Source organism: Vanessa tameamea, chromosome 20, assembly GCF_037043105.1.
Source record: "Vanessa tameamea isolate UH-Manoa-2023 chromosome 20, ilVanTame1 primary haplotype, whole genome shotgun sequence".
Taxonomy (NCBI): Eukaryota; Metazoa; Arthropoda; class Insecta; order Lepidoptera; family Nymphalidae; genus Vanessa; species Vanessa tameamea.
Window position 1 is genome coordinate 9,587,115 of NC_087328.1, and position 20,276 is coordinate 9,607,390.

The 20,276-nt window shown below is 29.6% G+C and overlaps 3 protein-coding genes across 13 annotated transcripts in view; 1 reads left to right on the forward strand and 2 right to left on the reverse strand.

Moving 5' to 3' along the window:
* The window catches only part of Lap (like-AP180), a 38,405-nt gene extending 34,851 nt beyond the window's left edge, over positions 1 to 3,554 (reverse strand). For 6 of the 10 annotated variants that reach the window (XM_064218117.1, XM_064218118.1, XM_026641606.2 and 3 more), the window contains exon 1: positions 3,282 to 3,554. In XM_064218117.1, the coding sequence (XP_064074187.1) occupies positions 3,282 to 3,432 (151 nt within the window). In that variant the 5' untranslated portion in view covers positions 3,433 to 3,554. The remainder of the gene's footprint in view (positions 1 to 3,281) is intronic. The other 4 variants (XM_026641609.2, XM_064218120.1, XM_026641607.2 and 1 more) reach the window with 1 other exon arrangement.
* A 713-nt stretch (positions 3,555 to 4,267) lies between these two features.
* LOC113401629 (uncharacterized) lies at positions 4,268 to 10,153 on the forward strand. 2 transcript variants are annotated; one of them, XR_010309472.1, is made up of 3 exons: positions 4,268 to 4,776; positions 6,917 to 8,941; positions 8,974 to 10,153. XR_010309472.1 is itself a non-coding variant. In XM_026641617.2 (2 exons), the coding sequence occupies exons 1-2, from the start codon at positions 4,543 to 4,545 to the stop codon at positions 8,882 to 8,884; spliced, it is 2,202 nt and encodes a 733-aa protein (XP_026497402.2). In that variant the 5' UTR covers positions 4,268 to 4,542; the 3' UTR covers positions 8,885 to 10,153. The 2 variants fall into 2 exon arrangements, 1 of the variants encoding a protein (XP_026497402.2); XM_026641617.2 differs by having other exon boundaries at positions 6,917 to 10,153.
* A 1,172-nt stretch (positions 10,154 to 11,325) lies between these two features.
* Positions 11,326 to 20,276, reverse strand: part of LOC113401670 (IDLSRF-like peptide) — a 100,658-nt gene continuing 91,707 nt past the window's right edge. The window contains exons 3-5 of the mRNA XM_026641667.2: positions 18,385 to 18,513; positions 14,130 to 14,282; positions 11,326 to 13,247 (exon numbers count right to left, since the gene is read on the reverse strand). Coding sequence (XP_026497452.1) covers positions 13,054 to 13,247; positions 14,130 to 14,282; positions 18,385 to 18,513 — 476 coding nt within the window. The 3' untranslated portion in view covers positions 11,326 to 13,053. The remainder of the gene's footprint in view (positions 13,248 to 14,129; positions 14,283 to 18,384; positions 18,514 to 20,276) is intronic.

Genomic DNA, 20,276 nt, shown 5'->3' on the forward strand with positions numbered 1-20,276 from the left:
TTCACACATTACACCAACCAACCAACCAAACTGCAGTATCTAATGGCTAATCCACTATATACAAAATAATCGTTATATCTGTAATCTGTAAACCTATACACAGAAATATTAAGAAAACATATGCTTTTTAAAAAAAAAATACGCAAACATAAGCCTTACTTCATTTAATCTTGCTGATTAAATTCCAAAAATTGCGATACTCGAATGATATTATTAAAAGTTTTGTTATAAATCAGTAGATTTATGTAAAACTACGTTTTTCCCCTCTTACCAATGTTTAATTTTATAATCATTACATCTTTTATCTCAGTATTTTACAACGTCAATGTTTATAAAAAGGATTGCCCGCTCGCTCGCTCAGCTATAATTAAATGAAATGGTCGCATTCAAATATTAAAGATTTTAACTCGATATTATATAGTACATTATTGTATTACCGTTATTTCCTTATTAAGAGGAGAAAAGCATCCTTCAGTCCTTCTATTAAATAAATTGTATCTAATTTTGTTGAATTTTCGTCAGGCGGTTGCCTGCATGTAATAAACTAAATTAAATGCTTTCAACGCTGTAATATGTTCGGTAGAATTTATGGTGGTTAATTTGTTTACCGTTTAATACTCTACTAAAATTTTACGCTAAAACTTTTTAGGTAGGTAATTTAAATTTTTTTTTTAAGTATTTTTTTTTATGAATAATATTTACGCAAATAAATACATCGTACAATTATTAAATAACAAAGACTTAAAAGGCAATTTACCGATACGTAAAGTTAGGGTTACCACTTAAAATTAATAACATTTTTACTGACTAACAAAAAAATCATATCCACGGCGCACATATATTTTTTTTTATTTATAATATTTAAAATATAATAATCAGTTTCTCATGTAATAGAAATTAAAAACCTATACTTTATAGAAATTTTACCACAATGGCTATTTCCAAAAAAAACTTACAATATTTAGATGTAGTTTTTCCGAATTTATTTTCAAAATACGAATGAATTTGAAAACGATATCTTTGGACTGGTAACCCTATAGCAATTGACAATATCATAAACAGAACGATAACACAGGAAGCGGCGCTGTCCGCCCGTTTATCGTATTTCACTGCAATCACAATTAATAACTAGCATGTGTCCCTAAGCCAGATATGGTGGTCAAAACACATGGCTATCAGTTACAATGAAAACAAAAACTTTCGATTTTATTTCGGATGAATCACAAGGTCGTATCACCAGAAAACAATATCGATTATAAAAAAAAACATTGACAATTCAATGAATAAATACAACTATAAATTACAGGGGCTGCTATTCTATCCTTTGTAATTCTACTGATAACAATAATATTAGTCTCTTATTCAAAATTATGTCTTTGTTTTATTTTCAGTTGAAACACTAGCACCTTTATTAAAAGTATAACATCTCATATTATTGCTTCCACTGGAAATGGGAGGGTTGGTTCATTTTTTGGTGCCCAGAGGATCGGACTTGAGAATAAGAATTCAAAAGGAAAATGCTAATAGGATTCCTGTTACCATTCCACATGGTCATTATTTATACAGTAATTTTGATTATAATTAGGATTTTAATGTAATTAATTCCTGTATAACTAATAAGTTCTATAGAAATAGAAATATATTGTTGTGCTATAAATTTACTTAGAATATTTTGTGCAACAGAAAAGATGGTTGACATTAGTACACTTGACGTACAGGCACTAGTAATATGTTGACATCCTTATAAATCAATGATTTTATTTTATTTAAAAAAAAAAACAGTGTTTTATTGTGAAAGTATTTGAAGAAAGTATGCACATCAATTTGTACGACATGAACATTCAATGTTTTTTTATTTTTATTTCATGAAAAGAAAACTAAAGTTAAATTTCAAATCTTATATATTAAGCTTAATCTTCATAATTCTTATTTGAATATAAATTTATCTTTTCGTAGATAACAATTACTTAGTAAATAGTTAGTAATAAGACATAGAAATATTAATTTAGGAATTTAATAATTTTTGCATTAATGTATATAATGTAAAAATATTTTTTGATTCTTTTATTTAGGGAACTTTTTCACATAAATCATATGATTGTTGGTTGAGTCATAGAACAAGTGTAAATCAACATAATAATGTTAAAATAGAAGAAACAATCGGACTATATTGAACAAAGGAATGAATATAGTATGATATTGCCATATCTTATATTTTTAATCCACAGTCTTTTTTATTTTTATTTATTGTAATTACGGCAATAAATTGCACACCATCTTTTGAACACTAGTACCAAAAAAGTACTGTAGCATTCATATACACAGTGTACACATGGTTTTCTTAATTATAAATAGCTATACACTGATTTTGAAAATTAACCTGAACCTTTTTTAAATTTACTAATTGAAAGTAATAATAGCCAAAAGTTTATTAAAATAACTTGAATAACATATTCTAGATCATAAAATAGAACAATAAATTGTTTTAAATAAATGTCTATCATTATTTTAACAAACCATTAACTGCACTGATAATACATACAAAATAATAAATAGATAGACAATTATCACAAAAAAGAAAATCTTTTTGCTATAATAATGCATTTCAAATAAATTTCATTTTGTAATATTATTATATTGTAGTGCAGAAATATAATACCTCTCATTAATAGAATAAGTATTTGGCAATTAATCAGATATTAATAAATGTTTTTCAAGCTTAGTTATTCATATAGTATTTTTTACTACACTTATTTTTAGATTTTCAACTTTCTTTAAATATAGGGGTTAATATTTTTTTAGTAACTAAGATCGATGTTTTATATTTTTTTATAACAAAATTAAAAAAAATAAGCGATCAACAAAAGCTTATAAGAAAAATTGTCACTTTATGACACAAATTTAATGGTAGGTTGTATGTAATAGATTCTTACATAAATTCTTGTAAGTGGGTAATCAATTTTTTTTTTATTTTGACACCGACTTGTTAAGCCGTTCCTCCAGTCTATTGAATATGACATAATAGAGAATGTGTTAGGCCGAATTAACATCGTGGGACAAAATTATGTAAAAGCCTTCGAAGTAAATACCGCTTTGAAGTCTATAATTTAGTAAAAGTAATATTTTAGGATTCAAAGATTTGTCACCGTCGGTACTATTCGGGTGCTAAGCTTATCGACCAGAATGATTGTGCCAATGTCATGAACATCGCAAAAAGAAATGTACATTGTCCGTGACGTATTTGATAAGATCTTTATTGACTAATCAAATATAATACTTACAATCTAAATGTTTCTTTTTAGGTGCAATCATTTCTTCAGTTGTGGCTTTACATACAGATTTTGCTAAACCCTGCCCCGCGATACTGTGGCGAGCGGCAAGGAGCCTGTCGTTTATAGTTTGACCCGCCATCCTCACGTTCAGTCCGGACATAAACTGATTTTATACACTTCTAAACACTTATTTTCGTGTTTTATCAAATTTACAAAATTATGTAGGACGATGACGGGTAAAATATGTCACCGCCCCCCCGACTGGCACAATACTAATTTCAAGATGGCTGACTCAAATTTACAAAGTGTTGCTATGGTAAAGTAATACTACTAAAATATTTTCAAGCCTTTCAAACATGCATTTTTTATTTTTCCGTGAATTTAAAGAACGAATAATGGCAAGACACTAATGAAAGTTATACTTCAAAATTAAAAATACTTTACAAATATAACTTAAAAATTGTAGAATATTTTTTTCATTTTAAATGTCGCTAAAGTCGTTTTAGCTCATTCTAGCTACCCTATCTATTTAAAGTATGTTAACTGAGACAAGAGCATGAATGCACTACTTTCTAAAATATTTCAGGTTCAAGAAAAACCATTTTCCTGTTTTTAGAGCACTTGAGTGTAAATACTGCTAATTTTCTACTACTAGAGCTACCACTGAATATTAATTAGAAGAAAATTTAGTAACTTATTAATGTAATTAATGAAGTTAGGCTTGAGCTCAGGATCTTGGGGTCTGCACATCTGCCGAATTTTATGTTAGCCATTTGTAAGTAGTAGTAAGTGTAAAAAATAAAAATAATAATTCAATAACAATTATAATTAGTTTTTTTTTAATTCAAGTAATTAAATAAAAAACAATATTCCAAAGCAAAGTTTTAAATGAAAAACTATATAGATATTCATATTTTAGTAATCCAAGAAACGAATTATTTTATCCTTCGATCAATCTCACCTGTTAAATTCGAAAATGTTGTCTACGATCTGTCATGTTTGATATTATAAGATCCATAGACTAATTATATCCAAAACTTATAAAAAAATATTTCGGGTTTTACTTTTGATTACTTTCATTTATAATGAGATTATTACTGAAACAAAATTAACGTTGAATAAAATAGAAGACTTGTATTTAAATGACAAATGTGAATGTGTTTCCTTTTTTTGTGTTAACTGTTAAGCGGTCAATATGGCCGATTAGTAAAAGTAACAGACATCGTGGATTTGTATATTTCTTCAAAATACACCTGTCTAGAACTTTATAATGGCAAAGAAAAAAGGAGCGAAAAAGAATGCCAAGAAAGTGACATCAGCTAAAACACTTTCCATAACTGATTCGATTAATTCTGAGGTCATAGCCGCAGCTCTTAGTTCTGTAAATCAACCTGTTTTATTAAAGGTTTGCAGACTTTGCGAGACGAAAGATGGGCCTTTTCTTAACATTTTTGATGCTGATAAGGTAACTGCTAAGAAAATTGAAATTGTGATGCCTTTTGGGGTAAGTTATGTTTTGAAAGTTAAAATTAAAGATTTGCGTAAAAAATATTTATTTCGTATTATAATTTACTAGATATCCAGTTATACTGCGAGGATTCAAGAGATGTAGGATAGGAAAGATACAGCACTTGTTAATTTAAGACTGTTATGAATTTTTAATTGAAGAAATGTAACAATTCATGAGAGAGACTAAGCCAGTGTTGTATTTATAAAGAATGCTACTTTTCAATTCAAAACATTGTCTAATTAGTGGTAATTTACTTTATCATAGAAAATAAAGAATATCAGTCAAAATGAAATTATCCATGTATAATATAGGACAGTTAATATGATATTATAGTGATATTTCATATTTTTAGAAATTGGGTGATAAAAAGTAAAAAGATAAAATAATTAAATATCAAATTCAATTGATTTGGGTGTTTAATTAAAGAAAAAAAAAATGTGATTGTGTAATTCATTTTATATTATTTTTATTTGAATCCCTTGATTTTATCATTGCAATGAATTATTATTTATGAATATTACTAGTACCCTTTTTTAATTCTTTTCTTGCCATTAAGAATGGGTTTATAACACAGCTACATAAATACATACAAATTATGAAATTTTTATTCAATAATTTAATAGAATCTATCGAATATACCACAACCAGCTATGCGAAAAAAAATGTTGATATGCTCAATAAGAAGATTTGAAAATATTCTGCTTCATGCTTCAAATGCAATTATAAACACACATAAAAAACTTATTAAATATAATAAAAACAAATTTCTGATAGATATATATTTATTAACTTTCCAAACATAGTCTTTTTTATGGTGAATTATTTTGAGACTCCATTTTTATGTTCTGGGATTATTTAAAGACATTCTTTTAATATAAATACTTTTACAAATATTTAGTAACTATACTAAATACAATGAGGATTTTTATGGACTTGAAAAATGATTGACATGACATAATATGATGATGATAAAATGTTTGTCATAAAATTTTGCCAATATTTTAAAGTATCTTTTGTTTATTATGTAATGTAAACAATATATGTATAGTCTATTTCAATCAAAGAAGGAATAAAGATAAATCTACATATTCCACCTTGCACTCATTTTCTAAAAGCTCTGCTATATTGTGTACTACTAATAGTTTTTGATTAATATAATTTTATTTATAACACACCACTGTTCCACTTAACTACTTATATCCACTTGAATTTTACTTCCAAAATCTCTATAACAGTTTTGTCATTATTTAAAACACCATTTTTTGTTTGCTTGCATTGTTATGTATTTTTTACTCTTGGAAACTGTATTGGTAGATGTTTTGTCTTTGTATGTTATTTTATTAAGAAAATAAAATAAAATCGCTTTAATGTAAAATTTGTGTATTTGGCTTTTGTTGTATTGTGGTTGGAATAGACTACACTAAAAATATAGACTTTTTATTGTATACTTGTGACAGATCAGTGAAACAAGCTAAAACCACTTTATGTAAAATAAATAATATTAAAGTAAATTAGAGTCTCCTCAACAATTTTTCATAAATGCATTATTTGCTATTGTGTATTGTCATTCCACAAGGATCAATTTCAGGACCTATTCTTTATTTTATATACAGTATACATAAATGATCTCCAATGTATTATTCTTGAGCAAATCTTTTTAAACAAACGGTGCTTTATTACCTTGATACCTATTTGCGCTGTACTTATAATGTTTGGTTTAGTTAATTTTTCTGTAATGTGAATTCTAAACTGTGTTGTTAAATCCAGAATCTAACTATCTAATGATCTAAACTATCAGTGAATAAATATTATTCACTGATAGTTTTCTGCTTACTGATTCAACCATGTCGAAGATCTTAAGATCTATGTCTTCAAGATTATAGAGCTAAGATTATGGCCAAAAATCTAGCTCTACACATTTAAGGTTGGATTAAAAATATTGCCAGTTATGACGTAGGCATTTGTGATTTTCAAAGGCTTTTTTTGTTTATTTAACATATAAGACTTATTGAAATTATAAAAAATTGAAATTATAATTGAACATAGTACAAATCTAATCTTGATAAGATTGTTTAGGATAAGATTATATTTAAACAAGTGCTATGCTGCTGATACATAATTAATTATTTTTTAGATTGCAGAAAATGATGACTTACCGCATAAAATTTGCTTTCGGTGCTCAGCGAAGGTGGAGGAGTTATATGAATTTATACAAAAATGTATTAATACGCAAAAAAGTTTGCGTAAAGCCGTTGGAGCAAAAGGACCTATTTTCAACAAACCAAGGCATCGGGAGCTCTGGGAAGAGAAACTTAATCAGTCAAATATATCCAATGATGATATCTGTGATGCATTAATTAAAAAAGCGATGGAAGGTATTAAAGATATACCTCTTAATCCGCCGCCTCTAAGTGAAGATGATACTCGAGTTATAAATAAGTTGATTAAAAAAACTCCTTTAATTGAGGAGGAAGAGGAGGAAGATAGTACTTTAAATATTTTAAAAGAAGCAAAAGAAACAGATGCTCCAACAAAAATGGGTAATTTAGCAATTAAGAATCCACATCAAGAACCAGTCACAAAATCTTTGAGATCAAATGTTGAAAAAACAATAGATGAAATTGAAAAGAAAGCTACAAGACTTGATGAAAAACGTGCAACGATTGTGGATAAGACAGTTAATAATAGTAATACATCTCTTGAGTCTTCATCTAACAATAAGAATGGTAGTGAAAAGAAAATTTTGCAAACAAATACATTTAGTTTAGATGATTCATCAAAACCTCAACCAGAATCCACATTTAATATTATGGATCATGTTAGTATGATTAAAGTAAACGGCGTGGGTGTATTATTTCAGTGTAAAATATGTAATAGGAATTTCTTGAAAAAGGAAGTTGTTATGTCTCATGCATGTGCGAAAAACGGTCTTGTTAAAATAGCTGGTCCTAAAAGCTTTACTCCACCTGAACCACCAAAAATCCCATCCGTTAAATACATAAATACAAAAGAAGTTAAGAAACCTGTTGTATCAAACAATGAAAATTGTCAGTTTATCAATTTAGATGACGAAGACGAAGATGATAAACCTTTAGTAATAAAAAAGCCTAAACCCAGAATAGGTCCCGCTAGTAGAGTGAAACGTAGAAGCACTAGCACCTCAGAAGATAGTTCACTTCCTGTATCTGATAACCAAACACAGATTCATGTTAAACCAAAGTTGAGTTCAACAGTACAAGAGCCAACAATTCAATTTCCCACTCTACCCAGTCTTAATACCCGATATAAACTTCTACCGGGTCCAAACAACACTTTTACACTAGTCGAAGAGAAAGTTGTAGAAAACGATGCTTCACCTCACGAGAAATCAGTCACTACTCCAAATAGTGTCGAAACTATTGTGTCAGGTAATGATAAAGTAAATAGTCGCCAAAATATTAATTCAAAAAGAAGTAAAACGGCAAGCAAATCTTCAGTAACAGAAAATGCTGCAAAGGCAGATAATGCTTCGAAATCAGATAATACTTCAACGTCAAACCAGCCATATCCAGTGGGTTTGTTTAAAACATTACCAACTAACACTTGTTCTGATGTTCAAATAGAGACTGAGCCTACTTTCACCACACCAGCAATGAAAAAACAGTCATATACTGTTGTACAAACTGGAAACCCGAGTAAACTACTTATATCGTCAAAACCACAAACAGCAGTCCAGGAAGTTCCTAAAAAGAAACAAAGAAAAACGAAACATGAAGTAAAAGCAGATTTAGCAAATAAGCAGCCGTTTTCAGTAACTTTAGAAGACGCCGCGCCACCGAGAGACACCGGGTTTTTTACTTTCATCAATGTTGACCCATTGTTGCAGCCGTCCTATGTGTTGCCGACTAATAATATAATTCAGGAATCGCAAATCTCAACTTCGACGAGTATTTCGAAACAGAGCGAAAAGGAAAAAGAGACAAGTAAATATACGTGTAATATGTGCGATGAATCTTTTACTAGAGAGAAGAAATTACTGGCACACATACAATCTCATTATAGTAAGATGGATGAAGAAGATCAATTGAGATCTGAAAGAAATACAAGAAAACGGAAGAAATAAAGTGTATTTGTAAATTAGAATAGTTTCTTATAAGGATTATTCATTTTTTATCTTATGCTTGTATTGACGTAATTCAGTTTGAGCAGCACTTGTACAAGTTCGTATAATTTGGAAACTATGAGATATATATCATTCCAATGGACATCAATTCAGTCATTTTTAATAGAAGTGTTATTGCCCAAGAGTGACATTTTCATGATGATCCTACCTCTTTTATGTCATATGTATCAAAAATAAGGATGCACCACAAGTTTAAATTACATAGGTATGTAAAAGTTAGTGATCTAAATGCGTCATGTAAAAGAATGGAGACTAACGCATATCGCGAGTGCTGTCGGTATTTGGTGAATATTCCTTAAAGGTGATTCAGTGGCAAGGCACAATTTCCCCTTTGCTTTATATTCTACGTAGAGGTTATACAATATAACCTTTAAAATTATTAATGTTACAGTTCATCTCTATATGAGGTCAACGAAAAAATGCGAAAAATATTTACATTTAAGATCATCCGATCCATACAGCAATGTTGTAGCCCTATATAAGGACAGTTACGGCTGTTACTTTCTTACTTTTGTAGAATTCAGGATTTAGCGTATATTCTAAATTGTCTATGATAAATATGTCGAAGAATAAATCCTTAACACATTTAAGACCTTTTTTTTAACGAGTGTGAGTCTTTTAGTGCGACGAATGTATGTTGCGGAAGATGAGAATTTCATATTTTTTTATATATTATTTTTATATAAATTCAAAAGAAGAGAATTCTGTTTTGGTCATTTATGTGATTTTTTGATTATGTGATATTATTGTCGAGAATTGTAGCATGTTCATTGTTCAGAGCCATTTTTTTAAACCTTTTATAAGTTGATTTTCATGAAAATAATTTTTTGACGCAAAAAAAAAAACAAATGATGCGCTGATATACCCTACATGCAATTTAGTTTGTCATTGTAATTTTAATGTTATATCGATATTTTAGTTTATGGAGATGTTCTGTTATGTTGATTTAAAAAGCTTTAATTAATATTTTCTATATATTTATACATATGAATGTATATGTAGGAAGTATTGCTTAAATTTTAATAGGTATTCGAATTAAGAATAATTTTTTTTTAAAAATATATGTATTGAATATATTATTTTATGTTATAAAGTAAATTTGTAAGTATAATTTAAGTGTTCGTTTCTCCACGTTTTTTAGTTGATAAGGTACTTGTAAATATTGAGGTTGAACTTTGAGAAATATGTTAATTATAAATTTTAGATATCCTTTGTTGTTTTTCTTTACTTCACTAATTCCTTTTGTGCAAATATTTTAGGGCACTTCAGTTTGATGCTCTTCATTAGTAATCAAAATCAAAATATTCTTTATTCCAGTAGGTTCATAAAAGCACTTTTGAATCGTCGTGTATAGTATTAAATGTAAAACTACCATCGGCTTGGACTGCAGATTCAAACGAAAAGGATTCGGCGAAAAAAATCAGAAGTTAGTTTTTTCTCTTTGTTTTTTCAAAAATACGTATATTATTGCGAATAAATATAAAGATATTGTAAATATATTATCGCACAATTTTAAGTATACAGACATTATCAAAAACATTCCCAAAGGCCATACTTTCGAGCTACAAGATAAAACATAGATCGGACAACTTTTATTTGCAGCATAAAAATGGTTTCAATATGTGATAATGCATTGCTTGCGTCGTCATAATTAGCTTGTAATTTGTCAGCTTTAAAAAGTAATGAAGTATCATTAGCAAACAATACAATATCACAAATACCTTTAACATTAAAAAAAAAATGGTCATTTATATATACCAAAAATAAAAATGGACCTAAAATTGATCCAGAACACTCATTCATAGAAGAGAGACGGACTTATTCCATTATAGAAACCTGTTTATTCTTTGACATTCTAAAATTTTAATATTGGCTATATTTTCAAAGACAATTATGTGATAAAATAGCCTTTCGTCAAACGTTTTTCTATACTTGTTGATTATTTAATTACTATTACATTTTGTTATATAGAAAGAAATCTGTATTGTGGGAGGGAGGCGCACCCTCTTTTCTTTTTGGGGCCTCTAAATCCGACCGCAGAGTTCATATATGAAAGCTCACATTGACTCTGCTATTTCTATATAATATTGAAAATTATTTAATCTTACTCTAAAACTCACTGAGTTTATTTTGCTGGTTCTTAGTTTAGGGTATTTTCTTTTCAGATTCGGCGGTAGTTTTTACTCTTAGTGTGTATAAATAGAATTGAATAAATTAATTTGAATTTATGGGATGACCAAAGAGGCTGTTAGCCGAGTGGAGTGGAGTGTACTGACAGTCTGGCAGGAGAGAGAAGTCTTGAGTTATATAAAGTTTTAGTACTTCAGATATGTTATTATATTATATACCTTAAGGACAATTAGGTTGTAATAAAAGTCGAATTCGAGATGATTCATTTATTTATTTGTCTTTTAAGAACAGATAAGCCATATACATAGATCAAAACACATTAACTAATAGAGTTAAAAGATTTATATAGACAACACCGTCCTTAAAACTATATAATTATAGAGATCAGACGCAAGTTAAATATACGGTTTTACCCTTAAAAAGATGTTCGCTACTTTAAATGTAATATGTAGCTGCTATATATTACCTACGTGATATTTAGAGTAGGAATTGTAAAGATTTCTCAAGTAACTTCTGACAAATACAGGCATGTACACACTCTTTTCAATCCTACCAATTTAATCTGTGGCCTTAGGGCACTAATGAAAAATATCCATAACGTATTTATTTTTTAAATCTTCGCATTTTTTTGTCTCTCCTTTCTTTATTGTGCTTTGTAAAATTTTGTTATTCACACCATATTGCTATCTAATTTAGTAAGAATATATTTGTTGCTACATTTTTTATAAACTACGCTTTTAATTCTCAATCGCCAGAATATAAGCCTACTCATTTGCATAAAGCATCTTTTCGTTGTCACCGTAGCCCGCATTTGACAAAAGTTTTAAAAAGACAAATGTAAGAATTAATTCGAATTTCAAAACCGTAGCCATAAAGATAGAAAGTTATGATTTGTTCTCCACTACGTATATACTATATTTATTAAATAACACGTTCTAACATTTATTAAATCACATAATTTTGATATGTATGTGTTGAATGGAGCACCATCGATGCTTGATATGTATCGAACTCCACTAATTACTAAAAAGATCTAAAAATGTTTCATAAACACTACAATACCGATCATATTAAAATAATTGTACTTTATTCACTACTGATTGTTATCTATAATATATTAAATAGTTCTAAGTTACAATGATATGTTCTCGTGGTCCTACTTTGGAATATTTTCCAAAAGCCAGATACAAAGCGCATGCATTCCTTACTTTTCCTTATACATATTTTCTATATATCTACCTAAGAAATGAATTTTTTTTTGACGTTAAGATAATATATTCCTTTATTTTTTTGGACATTGCCGTATCAATGGAGTCGCCTCTGACATCGTTTTGGGGTAGAAAGCCTTAGGTATATTTTTCATTAAGGGCGACATTCATTCTCTCAAACGTAGCGAAAAAAAGTCGTAACCAAGATTATGAACAGTGCTTTTAAACCTACTTGTATTTTTAATCACACCACGTGATATTTTTTTACTACTAGTTTTACAGATGTTAGACATTCTATACTATTTAGAAATAGCATTTTTATTAGCACTTCCATGATGTAGACGCGAGTATTTCCTTGGTCAAAACTCAGGTTTAAAAACAATTAAAATAAAGCCTATTTTACAATAGATAAAATATATCTACTTATCCAACTGTTATTCGAAAATTAATCGTTATCGACTACCTAAATGATTTTAAATGTAGAAATGCGAGAGACGCAGTGATTTATTCGAGATATTTAATAAAAATTGAGATGCAATCGTTCGATTCGAATCGATTCCACGTGGCCGGTTGTAGAAGAAGATTACGAATACGAACAAGTGCTTCTCGTGAAATTTATTTCAAGCATACATCATTCTCACGGGCGCGGAAAGAGAAATTTCAATTTCTCTTATACTTAAAAGAGTCGTAGGGAAGATAGCTGTAGAATGAGGAGCTGATGGGACCAAATTGGACGACGTGGTAGTAGTCAGAGGCCGACTCCGGTGCTATTCAATCGAGAAAACCGGTGTTAACCAGCTTCTCCAGGAAAAACTTGACGTCGCCAAGTTCATTGTCCTTGATGCCAAGAGATTTCAGCATACCAAGATCTCCGTTCTCAACTGCCATGAATACGGAGCGGAGGTGTTCGAGGTCAGATCTCATCAGGTGGAGAGCTGCACCGAAGTCTTCAATGGTTTGCGATTCTGGAATTAATAATTATTAATTATAATTTTAGTCCATAGAATAGTCCAATTTTGATAAGATTATACGATACGACTTAAAATCTTGACTTGACACTTTACGTGCGGAATTTTATCATGAGTATATTTACGACCAAATGATGTGGATCAATGGATAAATTCATACAATTAATATGATTATGATTTAAGTAATAGTTCATAGTTATAATATCGAGGTCTGATAAAACCGGGGCATAAAAATATAAATGTAAAATAATTTATTCAAATTATGAGTTCAATGTTATTTGGCGACAATTGCTGAGAGCAAAGTAGTTTGGTATTTTATAGTCGTTGCTTAGAGCAAGCGAATTTGAGTATAGTAACAAAACCAATGAGCTTAAGCCACTCCTTTTTATTATATTATTTCGTGTATATTTACTTATATAAATATTTTATAGGATTATATATATAAAAAAGATAATTAAGTTCAGAAGCGAGATAGCCGACTCGTTAGAACACGTATGTATATATTCACCGATCATTGCGGTTTTAAGCAAGCACCACTGAATTTATATATACTCAATGTTTGTTTATAATTCATCTCGTGTTCGGCAGTGAAGAATAACATCGTGAGGAAACCTACATGTGACTTATTTCAATGAAATTATGTCATGTGTGTATCCACAACTCTCATTGGAGCAGCGTGTTGGAATTAGCTCCGAGATTTCTTTTCAAAGGGGGATGAGGCCTTAGCCCAGCTGTGGGAAAATTATATGCTGTGTACTTTAAAAAATTAAGCCATAACGTATGCCATTAAATATATTACAATAGAAAATAAGGTTAATAAAAAATCCTATATATATTTCCTGTTTCAATTACTATTTAGAAAATATTAAGATTATTTACCAGATAGAGCAATAGCGACTTTCTCCACGCCACCGAGTGGTTCTAGGGCATCTCTGGCCTTGCTCCCGAACAGCTTTTCCAAATAATTGGGTCCATGCGAAGCTATGAGTGATTGTAAAAACGAAGCGGTTTCTTCTACAGGTGGTCGTTTAGCTGAAAATAAATGTAGAAAAAAAATTTAAAAGTATTCAGAAATATTTATGAGTTTTGAACAAAATACTCTGCTTAGGTATATTTTTGAAATATTAAGTTGTGTCAATTAGTGTCGTAGTATATATACGAGTATATATAAATATGCTCATTCAACCCTTCTAACCGAAACACACCATTACTTAGTTTTGCTAATTAGCGGTAGAATAAATGTCGAGTGGGGAGAACCTCATGGGTATAAGGTACACGACTCGACAAGACTAGCAAAGAGCCAAGTAAATATAATATGTACTTTCAAACAAAATATAAATCATTCTGATTCTGAACTCGATTAAAATAAATTGGTATCGACTTCAAATATTTGTATAAAACCTTAATAAAATAACAAATTAAGTTATTTTTGTTTGATATTGTTTTGATTTGTCTGTTATTTAGAAGCAGTTTCTTTTTCTCGTTTTAAAGGCAAGAGTAGTATTGTATAACTTTAGAGAAAAATGCTCTGCTCGTTATATAACCGCAGTGCTGTCCATTTACATTAGTTTATTCGTTAAGTTTATATTTTTGGCAAGTGTTTGGTGCTTAGTAGGAAAAAACTAAGAGAACGTTAAAGGATAGCCAAATAGCGACCCGATATTATAATATGCCTTCATTACTCTTTTTCTTAAAGATTTTTATGTTGTATTTATACATAGGTGGTTATTTAATTAACCGAAATTGCATTTTCTAAATTGTTTAGCGATAGTTTTTTTTTCGCCGAAGGGTTGAAATAAATGTATTATTAATTATTTTCAAATGGATTAAAACTTTGTGTCAAATAATTTGATCTAAGGTTATCGAAAATAAAAAAAAATACCATAAAGTTATTTAAAAGAACATCTTACGTTAGTTCTATGAACGCAACATTAATCATACTTAGTGCAATTAACTTAAAAGCTTTTCTAAACGAAAAACCAATTAGAAGATTGGATTAGGTGTTTGGACCAAGTAAACAGTTTTATGGCAACATGTGACGCGACTAGATAAATAATTACTCGTTAAACACTTAATTTTTATAAACTCGTTTGGTGTTTATGTATGTACGTTTGTAACGTTTGTTTTGTTTGATCAGAAGTTGAGTATGCTTTTAAAGAAAATACTGACTATTTTTTATACTGTTGACTGTTTGGCACTAGGATACATGATGAGTGGTAGGTACATTTTCATCTAGACGGGCTTGCACAAACAAGTATTTTCTCTCAGATTTCCTTATTACAAGGTTCCATTTATTTATTCTTTTTATGAAGTAGAAGTACTAATTTTTTATGTAAAAGACCTAAAATATTAGGTATTCTTAATTGTTGGTTGTTTATTTTTTTCACAAACAGTAGATGTTATTCAGCTCATGATCTTTATCACGCAGAGAGCATTCACAATGTGTCTGAAGATATTTTACGATTATTTGATACCTAGTTCGTGGTGGAGCAAAATATTAGGTGGTTATGAGTGTATCTTTTCAAATTTTACCTTTTGACAAGTAGCATTGAAAATATATTTTTTATTTTATTGAAGGACTACGTTGCTACTTAGAGTACTTATAAATATAAAAAATGATATAATAATATTTTAAACGTATGTCGGAGTGAGCGTCATTCAATGAAATGAAGTATTTAAAAGAAATAATAGAATAAAAACTCTAAATGTTTTTTACATAATGTATAACCGTTTTGATGAAAACTGATGCGAATTTTCTTTGAAAGAAAATATTACGTGTTTATGCAAAACTTATTCAGTGGGTTTATTAACGAAGCACAGCGGACCGTATTTCGGAAACTTACAGAATTTCAAATGTATTCAAATAAGGTTCAGCTACACTTTTCCAAAGTTCGACCAAAATGTATATTTTATGCAAGTTTAATGTATAATTTGTAATAAATTGTGTTTTAACAACTGTTTGACCGAGTGGGTTTTCGCAAGAATTTATGAATGTGTTAAGTAAGTATAAAGTAACCATATGTTAACGTTCATTAAAGTGCATATTTTCGTTATTTAATTAAATTATTAATTAATGGAAATTCGCATATGTATCAGTGGAAACAAACCTTTAGAGCTGTCTTAATTATATTTTATTCTCCTACTGAATCTGCTACAGTTACTATTTTAAGTCGACGTGACAGCTCGAAGAAATAGTTATTTTTTTCATTATCAGTAAAGGGTAATTATTAGCCTTCGAAATAAAAAGTTGGTCAGAAGATATATTTATCTTAATAACAATTTATTCTTAAGCACTTCACATAACATCTTCCTATTTACGGAAACTCAGTTTATAATTACATCTGTTTGTAGTTGACTCCTAAGCTAAGCTTAATACTCCATATGAGTATATTTTAATATATACATTTTAATATACATATACATAAACATCTTCATAAACTTGTACCTTACAGCATTATACTTATAGCTTATATACATAATGGAAAGTTACGCTACAAAGGAATGCTTAAGTATAAGATAATAATATCAGCTTAAACAGCTTCCCCGTTTACGGGTAAAGAAAAATATGGAAATGTTATATTTTAATTATCTTATTACACAATTAGCGTTAGTAACATGTTGTTTAAGTTCTCTTCAAAATAGTCTGAAATTGATTAATTTTTTTTCGTATTTTGTTTCGAACTTATTCATAAGACAATACTTTTAGAATTACTTAAGTTGCATTCCATTTAATTTTTTTCTTAAATAAAAAAAAAACATTTGCAAGATTGCGTCGTGTATTAAATCGGACGTGGTTGTGAGAAAATACATGCGTACTCTCTATTCTATCACTCGTAATCCGATAAGACCGGAAACAGTATAGGCGATCAGGCTTTACGTTCGTTTCAAGGCAAGAGAGTATAAAATCTGCCAACAAAATTGACAGGAAATCCCGATAGTATTACATTCTCCCAAACCGAGGTTTAAATCCAGTCGGTATGTAAATTTGCACACGAATGGTAGTAACGTAGGTGAGCACTAAAGGATTTTGAATATTCATCTCCCAAGAGGGTTAAATAGGAGGATGAAAATTTGTATGGAAGTTCGTGAATAATTCGAAAAACGGTTGTTTTCATCGCAATACTTGAAATAAACATTACTATATCTATATGTATAAAAGCGAAATAGCATTCACTGATTAATCACGAAATCTCAGAAACTATAACACCGACAAACTTGAAGTTTTTCAGGTAGTATTCCTTAAAGGGTGTAGACATCCGCTAAGAACGGATTTTACGAAAATACACCCTTAAAGGGGCAAAACGGAGGTTGGAAGTTTGTGTTTTATAAATTTCGCGCTTTCAGCTAGTTAGTTATAAAATAAACATCGAAGAAATTATGTCAACAACATTAGGTACCTTTCCACAACCCACCATGGGTAATAAAATTAAAAGGCAAATAAAAATTTACATATTCCTCTCAATATTACGGCTGTATCTTTAGACCTCTGGTTACGGTACTGTAAGAATTATAAATCACTTTTTAAACCGCCAACCAAAGCATGATATTACGTTTCTGGTTGCGGTAATCACACGTAGAAAAATGTATGATATCTACATAGAATAAACTACTAATAAAGTATATTCACAATTACTTTAAACATTTTTTATTTTATGGAATAATTGCCTTTATAATAATCATTGGATAAATGCTCCCAATAAATAAATTTCAAGTAATGCTGAGATACATATTATTCTGAATAAAATAGAAATACGATAGTTATTTCTTCAAATATAGAACATCTTTTTAACTCACAGTGGAGTAGTGTGATTGAATAATAATATATATAAAAAATATTGGACAACATCACATACATTACTCTGATCCCAATGTAAGCAGCTAAAGCACTTGTGTTATGGAAAATCAGAAGTAACGACGGTACCACAAACACCCAGATTCAAGACTATAAAAAACTAATTAACTTTTTCTGCATAGACTCGGCCGGGAATCGAACCCGGGACCTCGGAGTGGCGTACCCATGAAAACCGGTGTACACACTACTCGACCACGGAGGTCGTCGATATATGTCCCAAATTTTATTAAAAAGTTAAACCGTGAAGCTGTGGATTATATTAAGGTATGAGGTTATTTTTACCTGCCGTGCAAAGCTTGGAATCTTCATCGTAGCCGTCAATGCAGTCCGGTGCTCCGTCGCAGAGATACTGAATCGAGATACAGTTTCCGTCGACTGGACACTTGAATGGCTCGTAGGGGTGACAGTATTCTGAAAAATTTCAAAGCAAACCAAGTTACGTAGATATATATGGAGATCGATTGATAAAAATAAATAAATATTTTTTGTGATGTTTAAGTTTATTTGCGTCTGTGACAGTTGTTACTTAACTTGTAAGCGTTCGATGTTAAACAATAAAAATCTTAATGGTAATAAAATTAAAAAAGGTGTACTTATAATGAATTTTTAACTATGTTAAATTTCTTTGTATTTTTTTTTAATTCTGAGGTTTTTGATTTACGCTCCGTTGCATTTACATTCTAAAATAGATTTCGCCCGCGGCGTCGGTCGCGCTACAGGAGTTGATTGTCAGGTATTTGATAGAAAAAGTAGCCTATGTTCTTATTTTTTAAACATTTTTCATACCAAATTCCATCAAATTCGTTTCATTGGCCTTGCAAGCATAACAGACAGAGTTATTTTCGCATTTATAATATAAGTATAGATTAATTATTTATATTAATAACTAACGAAACGGTAGTGTTTAAATATAGACGGTTCAAAAACGCTTTGTGAAGTTTACATGAATAAAATAGATTTGATTTGATTAATTTATGATAATGTTTGCTTCTACGGTACTATGCATGAAACTTTTATAAATTTAAACCAACTTTCGAAGGCAATAGAAAATTAAGAATTTTATTATCACTTAAATAATTATTATCCTTTACCTAAACGAGATAGAATAAAAAGGTAATTCAGAAGCAAAGAAACCTCGTGTCTACAAAATTAAAATAATTTAATGGTTCTGTATTACGTGTTCCATTTACGGAGGGTTCTGGGAAAAATATAATTATTTAATAAAAAAAAAAATACATAAAAGTAATTTCTGAAAAATGTAAGGAGCTCATTTTATTGTACTCAGTATATTTTCTAATTTAAATATTAGCTCGTTTCAAAGTTTTATATACTTTATATCCCCACTGGATTTGTACAGGTTCATTTAAGAGTTCTTTGTAATAAACTAGTTGTCACCTGCGGCTTCGACCGTGTTTTAGGGGTTAATTGTCATGTGTTAGGCAAATAAAGTAATCTATGTCCTCCCTTGGAGTTCAATTTTGCTTCAAACCAAATTTCGTCAAATTCGTTTCATTGGTTTGGCAGTGAAAGAGCGACAGACAGACAGACATTTATAATATTAGTATAGATTAGAAAACGTAGGAGTGGAGAATAAAACAGATTTGTATATAGTTTAGTTAGTTACGATAAATATATACGTTCTTCAATGTTCATTGATAAATCACGGCACAGTTAATCTGGTACACTTTAGTTTGATTTTACATTGCATATTAAAATATTATAAAATTTTCATGAAAAAAATCTACTTCAAAAAATATTCTGAGAAAATTAATTATTATATATGTATATTTTGTATAGTATTCGAGCCTTTTATTAATTTAATCTCAAACCAGACCAAACACGATTTATACAATTTGTTTGTAGTAATTTAATTAAATTAGACATAATACGCAGGTTTCCACGCGATGTTTTCACTGCCGAGCACGAGATGAATTATAAACACAAATTAAGCACACAAAAATTTGAAGTTCTTGCCTGGGATTGAACCCGCAATCATTGGTTAAAATGCACGTGTTCAAATCACTGTACCATCTCGACTCAACGAGGTTCAAGTCAAGAATTCTATTCAAACAAAATGTAAATTAATTATTTATTTAATAACAAAATCCATTTAACTTAATTACCATGTTTTTTAAGTATCCGGCTTCGAAGGGAACGTGTTATACGATTAAGCT